The 19,875-nt window shown below is 53.5% G+C and overlaps 1 protein-coding gene and 1 pseudogene across 2 annotated transcripts; one reads left to right on the top strand and one right to left on the bottom strand.

The window, feature by feature from the left end:
• The window catches only part of LOC128783030 (zinc finger protein 850-like), a 281,788-nt pseudogene that overhangs the window by 260,689 nt on the left and 1,224 nt on the right, over nt 1–19,875 (top strand).
• Nucleotides 6,365–11,250, bottom strand: LOC128783080 (U1 small nuclear ribonucleoprotein A-like). Of its 2 annotated transcripts, XR_008428976.1 has the most exons (4): nt 10,509–11,250; nt 8,251–8,336; nt 6,770–7,399; nt 6,365–6,510 (listed from the first exon to the last, which is right to left on the bottom strand). XR_008428976.1 is itself a non-coding variant. In XM_053933694.1 (3 exons), exons 1-3 carry the CDS (start codon nt 10,569–10,571, stop codon nt 7,243–7,245), a joined length of 306 nt encoding a protein of 101 aa, XP_053789669.1. In that variant the 5' UTR covers nt 10,572–11,250; the 3' UTR covers nt 6,365–7,242. The 2 variants fall into 2 exon arrangements, 1 of the variants encoding a protein (XP_053789669.1); XM_053933694.1 differs by having other exon boundaries at nt 6,365–7,399.

Below are 19,875 nucleotides of genomic sequence, written 5' to 3'. Positions count from 1 at the left end.
TGGCAGGTTCTGATCAAAGAAAAGTGGAAATTCGGCTCAATACAGATTATTCAAAGGAAGGGAAAGCTCTGTGTAGCTGTCACAAAAGTGACAGGGACAAAGAAAATGATTCTCACATTTGGCAAAGCCCCCAAGCCTGTAAATTTGGGGGTTATTAGGGAATTTAGCTACTTGAGCTGGGCTTCTTCTAGGACTTGAGTAGCCTTGTGTTCCTCACCTTGTGATGAATGATCCTTGTCAGTCTGGCTCCCTTTCCTCCAGTGATTTTAACAAACTTTTCAAGGAAGGACAACAAAATATTTTCTTTACACTGGCCACCCACAAACGCCATTTTCCTCATAAGTTCTCCCATAAGTCCCTCAGAGGAAGCTGCGTCCAAGTTTCCAAGAGTTCCTCCAGAAAGAGCCAGAACCTCCTCAGAGGAGGGAACCATGCTGTTGTCAAAGGCACTTGGGGTCAGGCAACAGTGCCCTGAACTCACTGCACCAAAATAGTGTCACAATCTGTTAATAAAATTCTTAGAGAGGTGCCTCTGCCCCAATTAAGGTGCTAACGAGACCAAATCCAAAGTGGATTTTATTGAACAGGAAATGTGAGGTAGAGAGAGAGATGGAAAGAAAGAGAAAAGGGGGAGAGCAAGGGAGTGACAAGGGACAGAGACCTCCCCTGGGGCAGGGCGAGTGTGCCATTGTCCCCTGTGTGCGGGGCCTTCCAGGGTGGGGGTTTTACACCTGAGCCAGTTTGGGTAAGGGGGGTGGTGTTCACCCCCACCCCGAGCAGGGATTGCCTCCCTGTTTCAGGTGACAATGTAAGATGTCACCAAAAGTGTGTTTTCAGTCACCATCTTCATGAACTGTGATAAACAGGTGGGGCAGTGTTCTTTATCTCTGCCATGACTCAGCCCTGATAACGCCCTGCAGGGGCCATCTTCTGTTAATGGGGGATTGAGTGTCCCTGCAGGACTGATAAAATTACATCACCCCATTGTGGGATGCTCTGCCCAGGGGGAGGAGCCAAGCATTCCTAACTGGATATAATCTCACCCTTGCAACACCAGGACCACCTTGCCTACTGGATTCCCAGAGGACAAGAGCTCCATAACCACCACTGGACCTTCAGAGGAAGACCAGACCCTTCTGCAGGATCCCCGCTTTGACAGGATCACGTTCATCACTCCAACAGGACTGCAGCCACCATTTCATCAGACTGCTACCACCTCCCTGACCAACGGGGTGTCAGGTTATATCCTGACTGTCCGTTCAAGGCAGTGTTTTTGGATCATTGCCTTGATTTTAATCTTCCTATTAAATTGTAATTCTGGCTTAGACTCTCTCCCTGGTTTGCCTTCAAACCAGTACAAAACTCAATGAGTTCATCCCTCGCTTTCCTCCCAAAACAGAATTTTCTATCCGCAAACGTTCGCGAAATGGAGGAGAAGGCTGCGAGGAAGAGGAGGAAGCCCTGGGACAGCCAGGCAGGTGAGGAGGAAGTCAGTGCCCCTTTCCCCCTCTCTCCTGCTCCCTCTCCCAGCCCAGCACGGCCCCCGGCTGCAGGACAGCCCCGCTGCCGGTGCCGTCCTGCCGGGGACGCACTGGGGGGATCTCCTTGCCCTTCCCTGTGGCACGGAGGCAAATCCCATCCTCTCCTTGTCCTTCCTCCCCCAGAGCAGGAGCTGAGGATGGAGAGCAGGGAGGACAAATCCCCGCGGCAGAAGCTCGTGGAAGAGGCCGTTTTGAGCGGCTCCACGGTGCAGGAACCCAACGGGGAGGAAAAGCCCCAGAGATGCCGCACGAGGAGGGGCTGCAAACGCAGATCACGAGGATCTGAGGAGGAAAGAACCACCCTGGGCCAGGGAGGCGGCCGGAGATGGAGCCAGAGCACGGAGCTGGTGGTCCATGAGCAGCTCCATTATGGGGAGAAGCGCCACAAGTGCTCGGAGTGTGGGAAGAGCTTCAGGTACAGCTCCCAGCTGATCAGGCACCAGAGGACCCACACTGGGGAGAGGCCCTACGAGTGTGGGGAGTGTGGGAATAGCTTCAGCCAGAGCTCCCACCTGATCAGGCACCAGAAGATCCACACTGGGGAGAGGCCCTACAAGTGTTCTGAGTGTGGGAAGGGATTTCTGATGACCTCCTGTCTCCTCCGGCACTATTGGGTTCACACGGAAGAGAGGCCCTTCTGCTGCCCAGACTGTGGGAAGGAATTCAAGCACAACTCCCACCTCATCAACCACCGGCGCATCCACACCGGGGAGAGGCCCTACGAGTGTCCCCAGTGTGGGAAGAGCTTCTCACAGAGCTCTAACTTGACCCAACACCAACGGAGGCACCGGTAATGGAAGCCCTGTGAGTGCCCCGTGTGCGGGAAGAGCTTCGTGCGCTGCTCCAGCTCCATCCCCCACTGCAGGACCCATGCTGGGCACAGCCCTGGTGACCCACATTCCCTGTCATCCATGTTGGGAGCAAAGCTGGCTGCTTCTCCTTTTGCTTTGGCCTTAATTTTCTTGTGATTCATCTTTATCCCTTAAAAATATCTGAAACAGGGTTAAATGGAAGAAATTGATCAAAAATATCTGAAGTCCCACCATTTCACAGGTGTTTGAGGGGGAATTTAGGATCTGGGGACACATTCTGTGCGGAGTGCCCCTGTTGCTAAGAGGCAGGAGTTTGATCTCACCCTTCTTGTGTTGCTGATAGCTCCTCCCTTGCCCCAAACCCTAACTCCACCCCGGGATACCCTGTACAAACCCCACGGCCCTGCCTTTGCCCTGTCTCTCGGGGGTAAGAAATGGATTCTGGAGCTTTGTGAAACCAAGACCCGTCTCGTTTGTTCCTGGCAGCGGCAGCTGCACCCTCCCTGGACACCATGAACTCAGCTGCAACAGTTCTGGATTTGTGTGTTCTGGGGGGATTTTGGGCAGTGTTCTCCATCTCTTTGCATTTCAGAAGCCAAGAGGGGTGGATCTGTCACCTCAAAACCACTCAATCCCACTGAAACAACTGAATTTTAACCCATAAAGGCTCAATCCCACCTCAAATTGCTCGTTCCCACCTGAAAAAAACTCAATCCCACACAAAGCTCACTCGATTCCACAGCTGCCAGGGTGAGATTGTGTTGGGAGGAGATTGGGAGAAGTGGGATCCCAGTTTGGGGCAGTGGGATGGGGATTGTGTGGGGCTGGCTGGGTGGGATGTATTTGATGACAAATAAAATTTCAGAGTTACTGATTTCTGTCCCCTTCATTTTCAGTCAGTTCTGTTTGCAGTGCCACCTTCTCAGCTGATTAAGTTCCTATAAAAATCCCTTTTTAAAAATCATCTAACCCAAACAACCCAAAAGCCAATATCCAAATACAACCACCCATCTGCAATTAATTTTTTTAAAATAATTTTAATTTTTTTAGAGTACTTAAGGGTGTTTTTAATGCTTAATTGTTTGGTTAAAATGTATGAGAAATTATAGTGGTGTTTGGTTTTGTGTTTAGTATATTTGTAATATGAATTGTTTTATAAGGTGTGTTAGATTGTATGTTATTTTTTTTTCGATATTTTTTATCTAAAGTCTATGAGTTACTGAGTTCAAATTTTCAAAATGTATTTCTTGGTATATAATTTGTTTATTTATATTCATTGGCAATGCCATAGTAATAGTTATGGTTGTTTTGGGTCGAATCATTATTGGAGTATTGTAAGTAAGAGTTAAAACTATTATATTTCATTTTTATTGCAATTTATTTAATTTGAATTATAATTTATTATTTATAGTTTTATTATAATTTGTTGAGAGGATAGGAAGGAAGTTGAAGGGCAGGAACATTTTTTCCTGGCTGGGAACTGGAATTCCAGACCCTGGGAGTGTGTGCAGGACCACACATACCGGGATCCAATATGGTCTGGGATCAAATATGGGCTGGGATTGCACAGACTGGGATCACCTGGACCGGGATCCAATATGGGCTGGGATCAAATATGGGCTGGGATTGCACAGACTGGGATCACCTGGACCGGGATCAAATATGGGCTGGGATTGCACAGACTGGGATCACCTGGACTGGGATCAAATATGGGCTGGGATCTTTTGGAATGGGACCATACAGATCAGGATGATACAGACTGGGATAAACTGGGTTGGGATTATATGGAGTGGGACCAGATGGACTGGGATTGCACAGCCTGGGATCACATGGACTGGGAAAAAGCATTGGCTACCACTGGCTACCTTTGGCTACCATCCTCCCTCATATAGAGGTGGCCACCGCAAGTTGGCTTGATCCTGTTTGGAGGTCCCATCCCCCTCTTTCCCCGCTCTCCCGCCCCTTCCCCATCGTTCCCCCAATCCCCACTCCCCTCCCCCGTGTTTGGTTTTGGGGGCTCCAGGCCCCTCCTGCTCCGTGTGGGGGTCCCGACCCCCCTTTGGTTTAATTTGGGGTCCCCGCCCCCCTTCTCACCGCGCCCCCCTCTCCCCCCGCGGCCGGGGGGGCTCCCAGCACCACCAGTGCCACCAGTGCGGCCCCAGCTGCCCCCGCACGCCCCATCCCCATCCCCAGGGTCACCTCCCCCCTCCCCAAATTCCGCTCCCGGGGAGCGCTGGGCGCTGCGGGTCCGCCTGGCAACTGAGGAGTCATCAGCGGCAAACGTTCTGATTGGCTGGAAATGGCCCCGCGCGGTCTCTGATTGGCTAGCGCTGTGAGAGGCGCCGGGCCCTGCCTGGCAACTGATGAGTCAGAGCCGACCCGGGCGCTGATTGGCTGAAAATCGCCGGGTGGGGCCAGTGCGCCGAGTTTCTGCCCGGCAACTGGATCGTCATCAGCGCCGCGCGCTCTGATTGGCCAGGATCTGTTTTGGGGTGGGGACGGGAGCCCCTCGGCTTTGGGGGTTTCCATCCTCCCTCGGCCCTCGGGGCGGCCCTGGGGCCACCCCGACACCCCCAAAATGGGGAGGGTCCCCGGAGCCGTTCGGAACCCCCAAAAACGGGCTGGAAGCGGCAGGAGCCGCCCCAAAAAGGGATTGAAGGGTCCGGTCCGGGAATGGGCGAGGCTCCGGGGATGGCTCCAGTCCGGATCGGGGCGGGCTGGGATTGAGGGAGGGTCCGTTCAGCGGCTGGGGAGGGGTCTGGGACTGGGGAGGGGCTGGGATTGGGGAGGGGTCCGGGACTGTGGGCATGGGTCCATTCCGGGACTGGGGCGGGCTCTCTCCCTGGGATTGGGGTCCGGGATTGGGTCAGGGTCTCTCCCCGATCCCGTTCCCGTTCCCATTCTCGATCCCGCCGCTCTTTCCAGGGAATGGCTCCGATCCCAACCTCGACCCCAAACCCGGGGGGGTCAAACACCCCAAATCCTGGGGTCACCTCCCCCCGATCCCAAATCCTGGGGGTTCAAACACTGGGGGGGGTCAAACACCTCCAAACCCAAACTCTGGGATGTCAACGTCCCCCCCCCCCACCCCAAACCCAAAATTTTAGGATCAAAGCCCTCAAATCCCAGATCCTGGGGTATCAAACACTCCCCAATTCCCAAAGGTTGGGGTTAAATCCCCCTGACCCCAAATCCTGGGGTTCGAAACATTTGGGGTTTGTAACATCCCCAGTTCCTAAAGCCTGGGGTCAAATACCCCCAAATCCCAAGTCCTGAGGTGTCAAAAACCCCCAGCCCCCAAAGTTTGGGCTTTAAACCCCCAATCCCCAACTCCTGGGTTAAAAAAACTCCCAAATCCCAAACTCTGGGATTGTCAAACACCCCCAATTGCCAAATTGTGGGTGAAACACCTGCAAATCCCAAATCCCAAGGTGCCAAATGCCCTCAAGCCCCACAGTTTGGGGTCAAACTCCCCAAATCCCAAATTTTGGGGACATAACCCCCTAAACCCTGTGATTGTCGAACACCCCCAGTTCCCAAATTCTGGGGTCAAAACCCCCAAAACCCCAAATCCTGAGGTGTCAAAAATCACCAAATCCCAAAATTTGAGGTCAAACTCCCTGATCCCCAAACCCTGGGGACAAAACCCCCAAATCCCAAAGTTTGGGATCAAAACCCCCGAAATCCCAAATTCTGGGGTCAAAAACTCCCGATCCCCTCCAAATCCCCCCAATTTTTGGGGTTAAATACCCCCAAATCCTGGGGTCAATCCCCCCAATTCCCAATCTTTGGGGTCAAAATCCCCTGACCTCATATCCTGGCGTTTGAAACACCTGGGGTGTCCAACCGCCCTGATCCCAGTTTGGGGGTCAAACCCCCTGAGCTCCAAATCCTGGGGACAAAACTCCCAAACCCCAAATCCTGGGGTCACAAACCCCCAACCCCCAAATTTTAGGATCAAACCCCCCCAATCCCCAAAGTTTGGGGTCATGACCCCCCCAATCCCCAACCCACCCCTAAACCCATTCCAGCCCTGGGGGGCACAGTGGGGTTTGTTTGGGGGTATTTGAGGATTATTTGCGGTTTGTTTGGGGTTATTTGGGTTTGTTTGGGGCAGCTCCAGGTGCGATGTCTGCAGAGAGACCCTGGGTCCAACACTGGGAAAAAAAGAGGGATTGGGGTGGGAATTGGGGGATTCAGGATGGGGAAAGATTCTGGGTGGGAAAAGGGGATTTAGGGTGGACAGGGAAGGATTTCGGGTGGGGAACTGGGGTGGAAAATGGAGATTTTTGGGATGGGAAAAAAAAAGGACATTAGGGATGAGAAGAGATTTGGGGGTTAAAAAAAGGAGGATTTGAGATAAAAAAAGGAAAATTTAGGTTTAAAAAGAGAGGATTTGGGCTGAGCTGAACTTACCTGGGGGAGTGGTGGTGCGTGGGGAAGGGTCAGGACCATTTTTGGGGCAGTTTTCTGGGATTCTGGAGAATTTCTATAGGATTTGGGTGCAGTTTTATGGGATTTAGGGTGTTTTGGGGTGGTGTTGAGGGATTTTTGAGTGTTTCTATAGGATTTGGGAGCAGTTTTATGGCAATTCAGGTATTTCTATGGGATTTTGGGGTGGTTTGGAGGGATTTCAGGGTGTTTCTATGGGATTTTGGGGTGGTTTGGAGGGATTTCAGGGTGTTTCTATGGGATTTTGGGGTGGTTTGGAGGGATTTCAGGGTGTTTCTATGGGATTTTGGGGCGGTTTGGAGGGATTTCAGGGTGGTTTGGGGCAGTTTTGGGGTATTTAGGGGCGGGTGTGAGGCAGTTTTTCAGGATTTTGGGGTATTTCAGGCCTGTTTGTTTTGGGTTTGGGGGTGTTTTGGTGGGGTTTGGGGTGTTTTGGTTCACTTTTTGGTGAAGGAGATCTCCATGGCATTGCTCTGGGTGATGCTGAAGCCCTGCAGGGCCTCGCGGGCGGCGCCCGCCTGCACCTCGGTGTCCAACCCCAGCAAGGCGATGTCGCGGCACCCGGGCAGCAGCGCAGCTCCTGAACCCGGGAACCTGGGATGGGAACGGGGTCAGGAGAGCCCGAAACACCCGGGAACCTTCCCCCAGACACCCGGGAACCTTCCCCAGACACCCGGGAATGTTCCACAAAAAAACTGGGAATGTTCCACAAAAAACCCGGGAATGTTCCACCAGAAACCTGGGAATGTTCTCCCCAAATTCAGAAATGGTAAAAAAAAAAAAAAAAAAAAAAAAAAAAAAAAAAAAAAAAAATCCTGAAACATTCCCCCTAAAATTCAGAATTGTTCCCAAAGAAATCCAGAAATGTTCTGCCAAAAAATCCTGGTACTTTCCCAAAAAATGAGGAACTTTCCTCAGAAAATCCAGAAACATCTCTCCCTAAAAAAATCCAAAACCAATTCAAATCCCTATCCAGAAATGTTAAAAAAAAAATACAGAAATGTTCCCAAAAATCCAGAAATTACACCCTAAAAACACAGAAACATTCCTCCATAACTTCCAAAATTCCCCCTCAAAAATATCCAGAAATCCCTCCCCAAAAAATCCAGAAGTCCTCCCCCAAAATTTCTGAATTTTTCCCCTAAAAAATCCAGAAATTCACCCCCAAAAAATCCAGAAATTCCCCACCAAAACCCCAGAAATTTCCTCCCTAAAAAATCCAGAATTTCCTCCCTGCCAAATCCTGGTATTTTCCCCAATACATCTAGAAATTCCCCCTAAAAACCCAGACATTTCGCCCCAAAGTCCCGATATTTTCCAATAAAATCCAGCCCCAAGCCCCCCTCACCCCTCTCAGCCCCCCAAGCCCCAAAATCCCCCAATGCCCCAAAGCCCAGCCGCAATCCCCGGAATCCCCGGAATGCCGGGACTGCCCCAGATCTCACTGGCTGAGGAGCACGGAGAGCATCAGCTCCTGGGGCTGCTCAGGGAGCTCGGGCAGGAACAGGATGTGCTTCGGGGCTTTCCACACCTGGGGGAAACGGGAGAAAAACCCCAAAATCAGCCCCAAAGCTGCCCCAAATCTGCCCCAACCAGGCCCAAAATCTGCCCAAAGTCACCCTGGATACACACCAAAAAATCTGCCCAAAATCCCACCAAAATCCTGGGAAAAACCACCAAGATCCCAAAAAGTCTCACAAAAATCTCCCCAAAATACCACAAAAATCTCCCTTAAAAATCCCCCCAGGACCAATAGAAATCTCCTCAAAATCCTCACAAAAAATCCCACCAAACCCCCCCCAAATCTCACCAAAATTCCACAAGAATCCCCCCAAATCCCCCCACACAAATTCCACAAAGAATCCTCAAAAATCCCACAGAATCCACCCTAAATCCCCACAAAGATTCCACAAAAATCACCCCAAAATCCATCGTAGAATCCTCACAAAATCCCACAGAATCCACCCAAAAGCCCCCATAAAAAATCCCTCAAAATCCCACCAAAAACACACAAAAATTCCACCCAAAAGCCCGGAAAATTCACGCCAAAAATCACCACAAAATTGCCCCAAAGCCTACAGAAATCCCTCAAAATCCCTCTAAATCCCACAGAAATCTCTCAAAAAGTCCCACTAAGTCCCCATGAAAATCCCACAGAATCCACACAGAAAAATCTGCACAAAAATCCCCCCAAAATCCCCAAATCACACAAAATCCACACAAAAAAATCTCTCAAAATCACCCAAAATATACCAGAACAATTTCCCCCAAAACCCCCGAAACCTCCAAAATCCACACCAAATCCACTCAAAAAATCTGCACCAAAATCCCACCAAACCCCTCTCAATCCCCCCCAAAATACCCCCACGTCCCTTCAAATCCCAACCAAATTCCAAGGAAATCCACCCAAAAAATCCCTAGAAAAACTTCCCTCAAAATCCCACCAAGCCCCAACAAAACCTCACAGAACCCACCCCAAAAACCCCACAAAGATTTGGGATTTGGGATCAGTCCAGGGGGACTTGGGGAAGGCACAGGGGGTTTTGGGGTCGTTCCCGAGGATTCTGGGGGGATCTGGGAGAGGTTCCAGAGGGGATTTGGGGCTTTCTGAGGGCTTTGGGGGAATTCAGAGGAATTTGGGGGAGTTCCAGACAGGATTTGGGGCAGTTCCAAGAGCAATCAGGGACGTTTTTGAGGGATTTTGGAAAGTCCTAGAAGGAATTTGGGGAATTTCAGCAGGATTTTGGAGGAATTCAGAGCAATTGGGGAGGTTCCAACAGGGATTTGGGGTCATTCCCAGGGGATTGGGGGTGGATTTCTGGCTGGATTTCCATTCCTTCCCAGGATTTTGGGCTTTTTCCCCAAATTTCCTGTTTTTTCAAGAATCTGTGGGTTTTCCCCTCAATTTGGGTCTCACCATGGGATAGAAGGGGAAGGTTTGGGAGATTCAGGGTGAATTCTGGGGTGCTCCTGGCTGCATTTGGGTATTTTCCACAGGATTTTGGGTGGGTTCCCAATTGAATTTTGGGCTTTTTTCCCCAGAGTTTCAGGATTTTTCCCAAAATTTGGGTATTTTCCTGAAGATTCTGCTCTCACCATAGGTTTCCCCAGAAGGGGAAGCTTTGTGGGTTGTAGGGTGGATTTTAGGGATACTTGAGGCTGGATTGGGGTTTTTTCCCCAAGGATTTTGGAGTTTTTCCCAGAATTTCAGGATTGTTCCCAAAATCCCAGGACTTCTGCTCTGATTTCTCTCTTATCTTGGGCTTGTCGTAGATGGGGAAGCTGTGGAGTGTTTCTCGTTGGATTTTGGGGGTATTTGAGGCTGCATTTTGGCTTTTTTTCCCCCAGGAATTCAGGATTTTTCCCAGAATTTCAGGATTTTGTTCCAAATTGTCAGGATTTTCCCAGGGATTTGGGTCTCACCATGGGCTTGTCATAGAAGGGGAAGCTCTGGGGGGTTCCTGGTTGGATTTGGTTCTTTTCCTCGGGGTTTTTGGTTTTTTTCCCAGAATTCCAGGGTTTTCCCTCAGCATTTCTGTCTCACCATGGGCTTGTCATAGCAGGGGAAGCTTTGGGCTGTTCAGGGTGAATTTGAAGGGATTCCAAGTTGGATTTGGGGATATTTGAGGCCAGAGTTTGGCGGTTTCCCCCAGAATTCCAGTTCTTTCCCCAAATGTCAGAATTGCCCCAGTCTCTGTCTCACCACGGGTTGGCCGTAGAAGGGGAAGCCCTGCATGGAGCGCAGGGCGTTGGTGCCGCTGCTCATCTCCTTGGAGGTGACGAAGGCCTGGCCCCGCACGCGGAGACTGCGCCACACCAAAACGTCCAAAATCTGCCCAAAGCGCGAGAAAATGGCGCAGAGGGACTTCTCCAGCTCTGGGGACACCGTGACAATGGGGACAAGGACAGGGACAGCAGGGACAGGAACTCCTTCAGCTCTGGCAACAATGGGGAAAACGGGCACAGGGACAGCTCCAGCTCTGGGGACACACAGGGGACAGAGCGAGGGGACAGACACTGCTCCAGCTCTGGGGACAAGGACAGGTGACAACAGAGACAGACACTGCTACAGCTCTGGGGACAAGGACAGGTGACAACAGAGACAGACACTGCTCCAGCTCTGGGGACACAGAGGACACACGCACAGGAGACAGTGGCAACAGGAACAGCTCCAGCTCTGGGGACACAGGGGACAGAGGGACACTTGGCACAGGGACAGGTGACAATGGGGACAGAGAGCGCTCCAGCTCTGGGGACACCCAGGGGACAGCCTGAGCCCCTGGGGACACCCAGGGACATTCTCAGACCCCCCAGGACGCCCCAGCCCCCCCCACTGTCCTTCTTGATCTCGTTCAGGTTGTTGATGGAGATGCTGGGCTTGGGCCGGGGGTCCTGCACCACCATGGCCGGGACCCCTCTGTGGGGACAGGGGGGCTTTGGGGGCGTCTGCGACCCCTTCAGCCCCTGGCATCCCCCTTCAGGTGCCCCCAGAGCCCCAAATCCACCCCAGACCCACCTAACCCGCCCCAATTACCCTCATACAGCCCCAGTGCCCCCAGAATTGACCTCAGACCCATCTGAGACCCCCCAGATCCCATAAGACCCTCCTAAATCCCCCTCAGATTCCCAAACCCTACCTAAACCCTATGAAATCCCTTCAGACTCCCCCAAATTCCCTTCAGACCCAACTCAGAAGCCCCAGATTCCCCCAGTTCCTCTCACAACTCCCTCAAAATCCCCTCAGACCCCCCAATTCTCTTCAGATCCTCCTAAACACAACTGAGAACGCTCCAGACCCTCCTAAGCTCCACCCAAAGCTCCCTAAAGTCCCTGCAGACCCACCAAAGCCCCCGCAGACCCCCTCATTCCCCCCAAACGCACCGCACACTGCCCTATTTCCCGTCAATCACCCCCAAAATCCCCAATTTCTCCTCACACCTCCCCAGACCCACCTCAGACCCGCCCCAAACCCCCCCCACTTTCTCCCGGCCCCACCTCAGCTCCCTCCTCAGCCGCTCTCCCCTCACAATCTCCCGCCTCCGCCGCGCGCGCCGGCTCCTCCAGCCAATAGCGCCGCGCCCCGTGCCCCACCAACCAATCACCGCGCGGCTCCCCTCAGCAGCGCCCGCGTCCCCCGCGCCGCTCCAGCCAATCAGAGGCGCGGCGGAAGCGGCGGCCCCTCCCCCGGCGGCCCCGGGCCCGCCCCGGGCTCGGGCGAGTCCTGCGGGAGGCGCTGGAGAGAGCGGGGGAGGCGCTGGGAGAGGACGGAGGCTCCGGGAGCTGCTGAGGGGCCGGGACAGCTGGGGGAGGGGGTCCGCACAGGGGGTCCTGGGGGGCGTGGGAGGCTCTGGGGGGAGTTTGGGGAGCGGTTTGGGGGGTCCTGGGCGCGTCCTGGGAGGTTTTGGAGATTTTTGGGAGGGGCTTTGGCGGGTCTGGAGGGGTTCTGGGAGAGGGTCTGAGTGGGCTTGGGACTTTTGGGGAAAGGCCCTGGGGGGATCTGGGGAGGGGCTGGGGGGTCCCAGGTTGGGTTTGGGGAAGGGTCTGGAGGGTCCTGGAAGGGTCCTGGGTGGGGTCTTGGGAAGGGCCTGGGGGGTCCCAGGGGACATCCTGGGCTGGGCCCGATTGGGGTCTGGGGGCTCCCAGGGGGTCCTGGGCCAACCTTGGGGGGCTCAGGGGGGTTTGGGGGTCCTGGGGGAGATTTGGGGGTCCCAGGCCCATCCTGAACCGGGGTCTGGGGGTTTCGGGGGGAGGGGGCACAACAGGGGTTCCCCCTCCCCCGTTTTTGAGGGGTCTCCCATGGTGCCCCCTCCCCAAAAAGCTCCGAGGACCCCTGAAGTGGCTCCTGTTCCACCGGCCGGTGCCCCCGGATCCAGGACGGCCCCCAGGGAGTCTGGGGGGGTTTGGGGGGATTTTGGGGGCCTTTCTTGGGTTTGGGGCGATTTTGGGGGGTTTTGTGGGGATTTTTTTTGATTTTGGGGCAAATTTGGGAGGGTTTTTTGGGATTTTTTTTGTGCTTTTTTGGGCTTTGGAGGATTTTGTTTGGAGTTTAGGGGGAATTATTGGGTTTTTGGTGAGAATTATTGGGTTTTTAGGGTTTGTGGGATTTTGTGGGGTTTTGGATTTTGGGGAATTTTCTTGGGGTTTTTGCACAGTTTGTTTTTGGGGGGATGTATTGAAATTTTGGGGAGTTTTCTGGGGTTTTGGTGGGTTTCACTGGCATTTTGTGTGTTTCTCTGGAGTTTTGGAGGGTTTTATTGGGATTTTTGGGGGATTTTTGGAGTGTTTTAGTGGAATTTTGCGCGGGCTCTGGGGTTGTCCCCGGGAGTGGGGAAGGGCTGAGAGGCACCAAAATCTCCCTAAAACCTCAGAAAGTCCCACTAAAAACCAGGAAATCCCAAATGAGTCTCACAACATCCCATTAGAACAACATTATTAGAATCCCAATAAAAGCCCACAAAATCTCTTGAAATCTCAACAAAGCTCCCGAACTCCCGATTAAACCCCACAAATCCCCCCAAAAATGTCCCCAAAACCAAAAAAAGTCCCACAAAATCCATGCCAAGGCCCAACAAAATCCTGGCAACACTCAAACCCACAAAAACTCCCTAAATCCCACAAAAAAAAAAACCCAAACAAAACCCAAACACCCAAAGAATCCCACTATCCCACTAAATGCTCCCAAAATTTCAATAAAATCCCAAAATCCCCAGAAAATTGCAATAAAACCCCATAAAATTCCAGTGAATCTCACAAAGTTCCCATAAAATCCCAGTAGAACTCCCCAAAATTAAAAAGAAAACAAAATTTAAATGAATCCTCAAACACCCCCAGTAAAACACCCCCTCCCAAAGTGCCAATAAAACCCCCCAAAATCCAAACACCCCAAAATCCACAAAACCCCCCAAAATTCCCCAACTCCCCCCAAACCCAATAATTCTCTCCAAAACCCCAACAGTTCCCCATAACTCTCAACACAATCCCCCAAAGCCCAAAAAAGCCCCAAATGCCCTGAGCCCTCCCTGGTCCCTCCCGGTCTCGCCCAGGCCCGTCCGGGGCCGCGGCCAAAACTCCCCGGAGCGAACGCAGAGGTCCCGGAGCGACCCCGGAGCCGATCCCGGGCTCGGCCTCGGGCTCGGCCCCTCTGGGGGATTTTGGGCCGAACTGGGTGGGTTTCAGATCCCTTGCGGGGATTCCGAGCCTTTTCGGGTGGATTTTCGGCCCCTTTGGCTGATTTTAGGCCGGATCTGGTGGGGTTTAGGGGAGGATTTCAGATCCCTTTGGATGATTTTAGGCCCGTGTGGGTGGGGTTGGGGCCCGTTTGGGAGATTTTAGGATAAACTGGGCCCATATGTGAAATGAACAGGGCTAATGCCTTTATTAATGTTCAGCTCTTTATTGAAAAGATCGGCTGGGCAGGGGGCTCGACGCAGAGCTCGCCCCCGCGGTTGTAGCTTTCCCAGCCAAAAGGAAGGAGGCATGCAGAGTCTGCCACGGGACTCCAGAGCAGCAGCTGTCCTTTCTCCTTTCCTTGTGGCACACCGGTGGCCCGAGGATGAGGAGGCGTGGCATGCAGAGTCTTTTGCTGAAGTCCAGAACAACAGCTGTCCCCGCTCCTTCCGTGGTGGCAGCACCAGGGCGCTCTCTCCCTCATCGCCTGGCTTCTCAGAGCCTAATATAGTCTGTTCTTTCTTAGGTGATGGCGACGGTTAAAAGCCAGTCAGGGGATGTGTTTCCCTCTTCCTCAGCTAGGGCATTTGTCTAGACTCCTCTATTGTGTTCAGTTTTTGATCTATATTCATTTTTATCTCCTAAAAATACTCCCATGATCCTAAGGGGTTTTTATTTGCATGTTAGTCCCAGAATGGCAGCGTGGAGGGGTGGGAGGCCAGGTAGTTTAGAGAAAACAAACAGAGCAATTAGCTAATTAGCATTTCAATATCGGTACTTAGCTAGAGTTCGTAGTTTTCTTTTAGTGTTGCCATGGGAACTAGGAAAGCCCTGCCCGCGTCTCTGGGGAACACCTGGAAACTGTTCATAACAATATGGGTGAATCTTAATCCTGTGTGGGTGATTTTAGGTCCCTTTTTTTGGTGATTTTGGGCCCATTTGAGTAGTTTTTTTGCTTCTTTGGGGAATTTTATGTCAAACCAATAATTTTTAGGGTGATGTTAGGACTTGTGTTGGTGTAAGGCACGTTTGGGTGATTTTAGGTACCTTTGGCTGATTGAAGGTACCTTTGGGTGATTGTTGGTGAAACCAGGTATTTTCAGGGTGGATTTTAGGCGCATTTGAGAGATTCATGGGTGATTTTAAGCCACCTCGTGTGGATTTTAAAAAAATTGGGGCAATTTTAGGCCATTTTGGTTGGATTTTAGACCCCTTTAGATAATTTTAATCCCATTTGGCTGATTTTAGGCCAAACCATGTGGATTTAGGGTGGATTTGAGGGCCCCTTTGGCTGATTTTAGTGCAAACCTGGTGGATTTCGATTGCATTTGAGGCCCTTTTGGGTGATTTTAGGCCAAACCAGGCCCTTTTAGGACCTTGCATCCCCTTGGCCCCACCCCATTCCCCTCACGGTTCCCGCCCTTTCCTCGCCCCCTTTCCCCTCACGGTTCGGCCTTCGGGAACGGGGCAGGAGGAGGAGGGAGGGAGGAAGAGGCGCAACGGCAGCAGGGAGCAGCCGGAGAAGAGCAGAGAAGGAATCGCGGGGCCCTGGCGCTGCCTGAAGTCGCCGCAGCCCCGGGAGCATCGCCCCCCATCCCGCAGGTGCCCGGGGAGGGGGAGCTCGGCCCAAATATCCCGGGGGGTGCCTGGGTTTGGAGTTTTTTGGGGAGATGTCTGGAGATTGCAGGGCTCCAAAGCCGAGCCGCAGATGGCCCTCGGGGGGACATCGGGGGTTCCGGGGCCGGGAGTGGCTGCTCCCAGTATGAGCCCAGTCCCTCCCAGTCATTCCCTATGATGATGCAATTTGCCCCCAGCAAGGGCCCAGTTCCTCCCAGTTCCTCCCGCTTTCATCCAGTGTGTTCCCAATTCTCCCAGTTGCCCCTAGCATAATCCTAGTCACTCCCAGTATGATTCCAGTCTATCCCAGCAAGGCCCTAGTCACTCTCACTTGCCCCCAGTGTGCTCCCAGTTTCCCCAGCACATTCCCAGTCACACTTAGTCTGGTCCCAGTCACCACCCATGTGGTCTGAGACACTCCCAGTAGATCCCAGTTGCCCTGAACATTCTCGTAGTCATTGCCAGGCACTCCCAGTTACCTCAGCGTGGTCCACTTGCCCCCAGTTTTATCCCAGTTGATCTCAGTTCCTCTAATTATGTCCCCAGTTGGCTCCCAGTGTGGGCCTGGTAGCTCCCAGTAACCCCCAGTCAGGGTCCAGTCACAGCCACTCTAATCCCAGGATGATTGTAGCCACTCCCAGTATGACCCCAGTCATTCCCAGTGGCCCCCAGTGTGATCCCAGTTGCTCCCTGTCAATGCCAGCAGGACCCCAGTAGCCTCCAGTATGATCCCACTGTCTCCCTGTCTCTCCCACTTTATCCTAGTCACTCCCACTTTCTCCCAGTTGCTTTCAGCACAATTCCAGTTGCTCGCAGCCAGTCCCAGTCAATTCCAGTATGATTCCAGTCACCCTCTGTGTGATCCCAGTCTGACCCAGCATGGACCCAGCTGCTTCCAATGTGATCCCAGAATGATCCTAGTTGCCCCCAAGCATAGTCCCAGTTGTTCCCAGTTCCTCGCATTATGATCCCAGTTGCCCCTTGAATAGTCCCAGTCCCTCTCAGCAGGGTCCCAGTCATGCCCAGTTGCCCCCAGCATAGGTTCACTGTCCCCAAGCGTTGACCCCAGCCTGCTCCCAGCTTTTCCCAGTGTGGCTCCAGTCCCCCCAGTATGGTTACAGACACTCCCAGTATATTCCAGTTGCCCCAGTAAGGTTCTAGTTAGCTCGGCATGATCACAGTCTTTCCCAGTTACTCCCAGTTGCCTCCAGCATGAGCCCAGTTTCTGTCTGTTGCCCACATTGTGGTCCCAGTTGCTCCCAGTATGATCGACGTTGCCCCACTTGTGGTCTCAGTCCTCTCAGCATGGTTCCAGTACCTTCCAGCTGATCCCAGTTGCTCCCAATGTGTCCACATTTTCCTCCCAACATGGGCCCAAAAGCTTCCAGTAAGTCCCAGTCAGGTTCCATTCACACCCACTCTAATCCCAGTATGAGTGTAGCCACTCCAGTAGGATCCCAGTCACTTGAAATCTAATTCCAGTTGCTCCCAGTGCTCCCAGTCTGATGCCACTGATGCCAGTTGCTCCCAGCACAGGCCCAGCTGTTCCCAGTGTGGTTCCATCACTCCACTATGGTTACAGACACTGCCAGTATGGTCGCAGTTGAACCTAGTTGCCCGCAGTGTGGTCCCAGTTCTCCCCAGCATGGTCTCCGTTGCTCCCAGTGTGGTTCCAGTCACCCCAGTATGGTTAGATACACTCCCGCTATATCCCAGTTGCCCCCAGCACGTCTGTACTGTTTTCCAGGCACTGCCAGTGGCCCCAGTAAGGTGTTAGCTATCCCAGTATGATCCCCTAGTCATGCCCAGTATATCCCAGTTGCTTCCAGCATGTATCCAGTCATTCCCAGTTACTCCAATTTGCTTGCAGCATGATCCCAGTTTCTCTCATTTGCTCCCAGTAGCCCGAAGTGTGATCCCAGTCACTCCCTTTCAACGCCAATATGATCCCAGTAAGCTCCAGTTTGATCCTAGCCACATGCCAGTACTCCCAGCGTAGTCCCAGTATAATCCCAGTTGCTTCCAATCTCTCCCAGTATGGTCTCAGCAGCCTCCAGCATGGTTCCAGTTGCCTCCTAGATCAGTCAGTCCCAGTATGGTGCCATTTGCTCCCAGTTGTTCCCAGTCACCCCCAGTATGGGGGATGATGTGCAGGGTGTGTTCCCTGTTGCTTTCAGATATTCCCAGTGTTAGTCCAGTCACTACCAGTATGATCCAAATATGAGCCCAGTGTGCTCCCAGTCACTGCCAGTATGAACCAGTTGTGCTCCACATGGTTCTAGTTGCTCTCTTTCACCCTCACTTTCATTCCTGTCACTCCCAGTATCTCCCAGTATGCCCCAGTTCCCTCCAGCATGTTCCCAGTTCACAATCAGTTCCTTGCAGTATGATCCCATTTGCTGACAACCACTCCCAGTCAGCCTCAGTGCAGTTGCACTCACTGCCAGCATGATCCCAGTTCATCCACTATAAACCCAGGTGTTTCCAATCACCCCCAGCATGCAGCCAGTCACTCCCAGTTCCACCCAGTTGCTCCCAGTTACTCCTACCATGATCCCAGTTGCTCACAGCTGCTCCCAGTCACCCTCAGCATAATCCCAGTCAGTCCCAGTGTATCCCATTTGCCCCCAGCATGGTCTCAGTTGCCCCCTGCAGGCACCTACTCACTCCCAGTATGTTCCCAGTATGACCCCAGTCTCCATCAGTGCGATCCCAGTCTGCCCTGGCACGGCAGTGTGATCCCAGTCTGGTGTCAGTACAAAGCCAGCACAGTCCCAGTCCCTCCCAGTGCTGCCACTCCTGGCATCCCCCAGCCCTCTGTGCGTTCCCCCCTCCCGGATGTCCCGAGAGGAGCCCCAAGGGCTGGCAGTGCCCAGGCAGGGTTCCCAGCAAGGCCCAGTTGGGATGTGCAGCCCCCAGTTTTCCCAGTTTGCCTCTCCTTTTGCCCGGGCCGTGTTCCCCCCTGGAACAGCGGGTGGGAGCAGCCGAGAGCCCCGCGCTGCCCATCCCGACCTGGCCCGGCTCCATCCCTGCTCCTGCCGCGGGCTGCGAGGGCTGCGGGAACGGGATACCGAGGGTGTCGCTGCTCCTGGGGGAGGAGGAGGAGGGAGGGAAGGGCAGGGATGGAGGAGGAGAAGGAGGAGGCTTATAGAGGATGGAAAGGGGGGATGGAAATAGGAGAAGGAGGTGGGGTAATGGACAAGGAGGAGGGGGGGATTGAGGAGGAGGGATGGAAGGGGATGGATGGAAGATGAGAAGGAGGTGGGGTTAGGGAGGAGGAGGGCGGGGATGGAAGAGGAGGAGCGGCAGGAAGAGGAGGGACGAAGGCGGATCAAGGACGGCAGAAGGGTTCACGCGGTCGAGTCCTCCCTGAATTCGCAGCCCCCACCTGTGGGATCATCGTCCCCCATCCCGCAGGTGAGCGGCGAGGGGGAGCTGGGCCCAGATATCCTGGGGGGTCCCTGGGTTGGGTTTTTGTGGGGGGATGTTTGGAGAATGAAGAACTGCAAAGCTGAGCAGAAAAGTCCCCTTGGGGGGACATTGGGGGGTGCCGGTGGCGGCTGCCGGCAGAGGCAGCCTGGAGGAGCAGAGCCCTGTGTCCCCCAGGAGCCCAAAGTGGGGAGCCCAGAGAGGGGGGAGCGCCACCATGGGTGGGACCCTCAAGAGCCTGGAGAGGGGCAGGGGGGACTCCTTGGAGCCGCTGCAGCCCAAAGCAGAGAAGAAGGGGAGAAGGGAGCCCGGGAGCCCAAAAAGCCCCGGCAGCCCTAAATGGGGAGAGCCAAGAGGGGGGAGCTTTTGGGATTGCTGGGACTCCCAGCAGCCTGGGGAGGGCGGGCACCGAGAAGAAGGGGGACCCCCAATCCAAGCGTGACCCCCAACAGCTGGGACAGGGGGGAAGCCCGAACAGCAAAGGGGAGGGAGCAGGGATCAGGGACTCCTGGGAGGCTTTTTCAGGGCTGAATCTTGGTGTTTGGGAGGTTTTTATGGAGCCCAGGTGGCCGGGGACTTCTAGAGATGGACTTGAGCAGAGGGACCTTCAAACTCAACGTGCTCATCCCTTGTTTTCCCCAAACCAGGATTTCTCATTCCTAGCACATGGCAGGCTGCGAAGAAGAGGAAGACCCTCTCCTTGTCCTTCCTCCCCCAGAGCAGGAGCCGAGAATGGAGAGCAGGGAGGACAAATCCCCGCGGCAGAACCTCGTGGAAGAGGCCGTTTTGAGCGGCTCCACGGTGCAGGAACCCAACGGGGAGGAAAAGCCCCAGAGATGCCGCACGAGGAGGGGCTG

Source organism: Vidua chalybeata, unplaced genomic scaffold (genome assembly GCF_026979565.1).
Source record: "Vidua chalybeata isolate OUT-0048 unplaced genomic scaffold, bVidCha1 merged haplotype W_reject_10, whole genome shotgun sequence".
NCBI lineage: Eukaryota > Metazoa > Chordata > Aves > Passeriformes > Viduidae > Vidua > Vidua chalybeata.
Note: the sequence above shows the minus strand (reverse complement) of the source record. Positions and strands in the feature narration are given on the sequence as shown.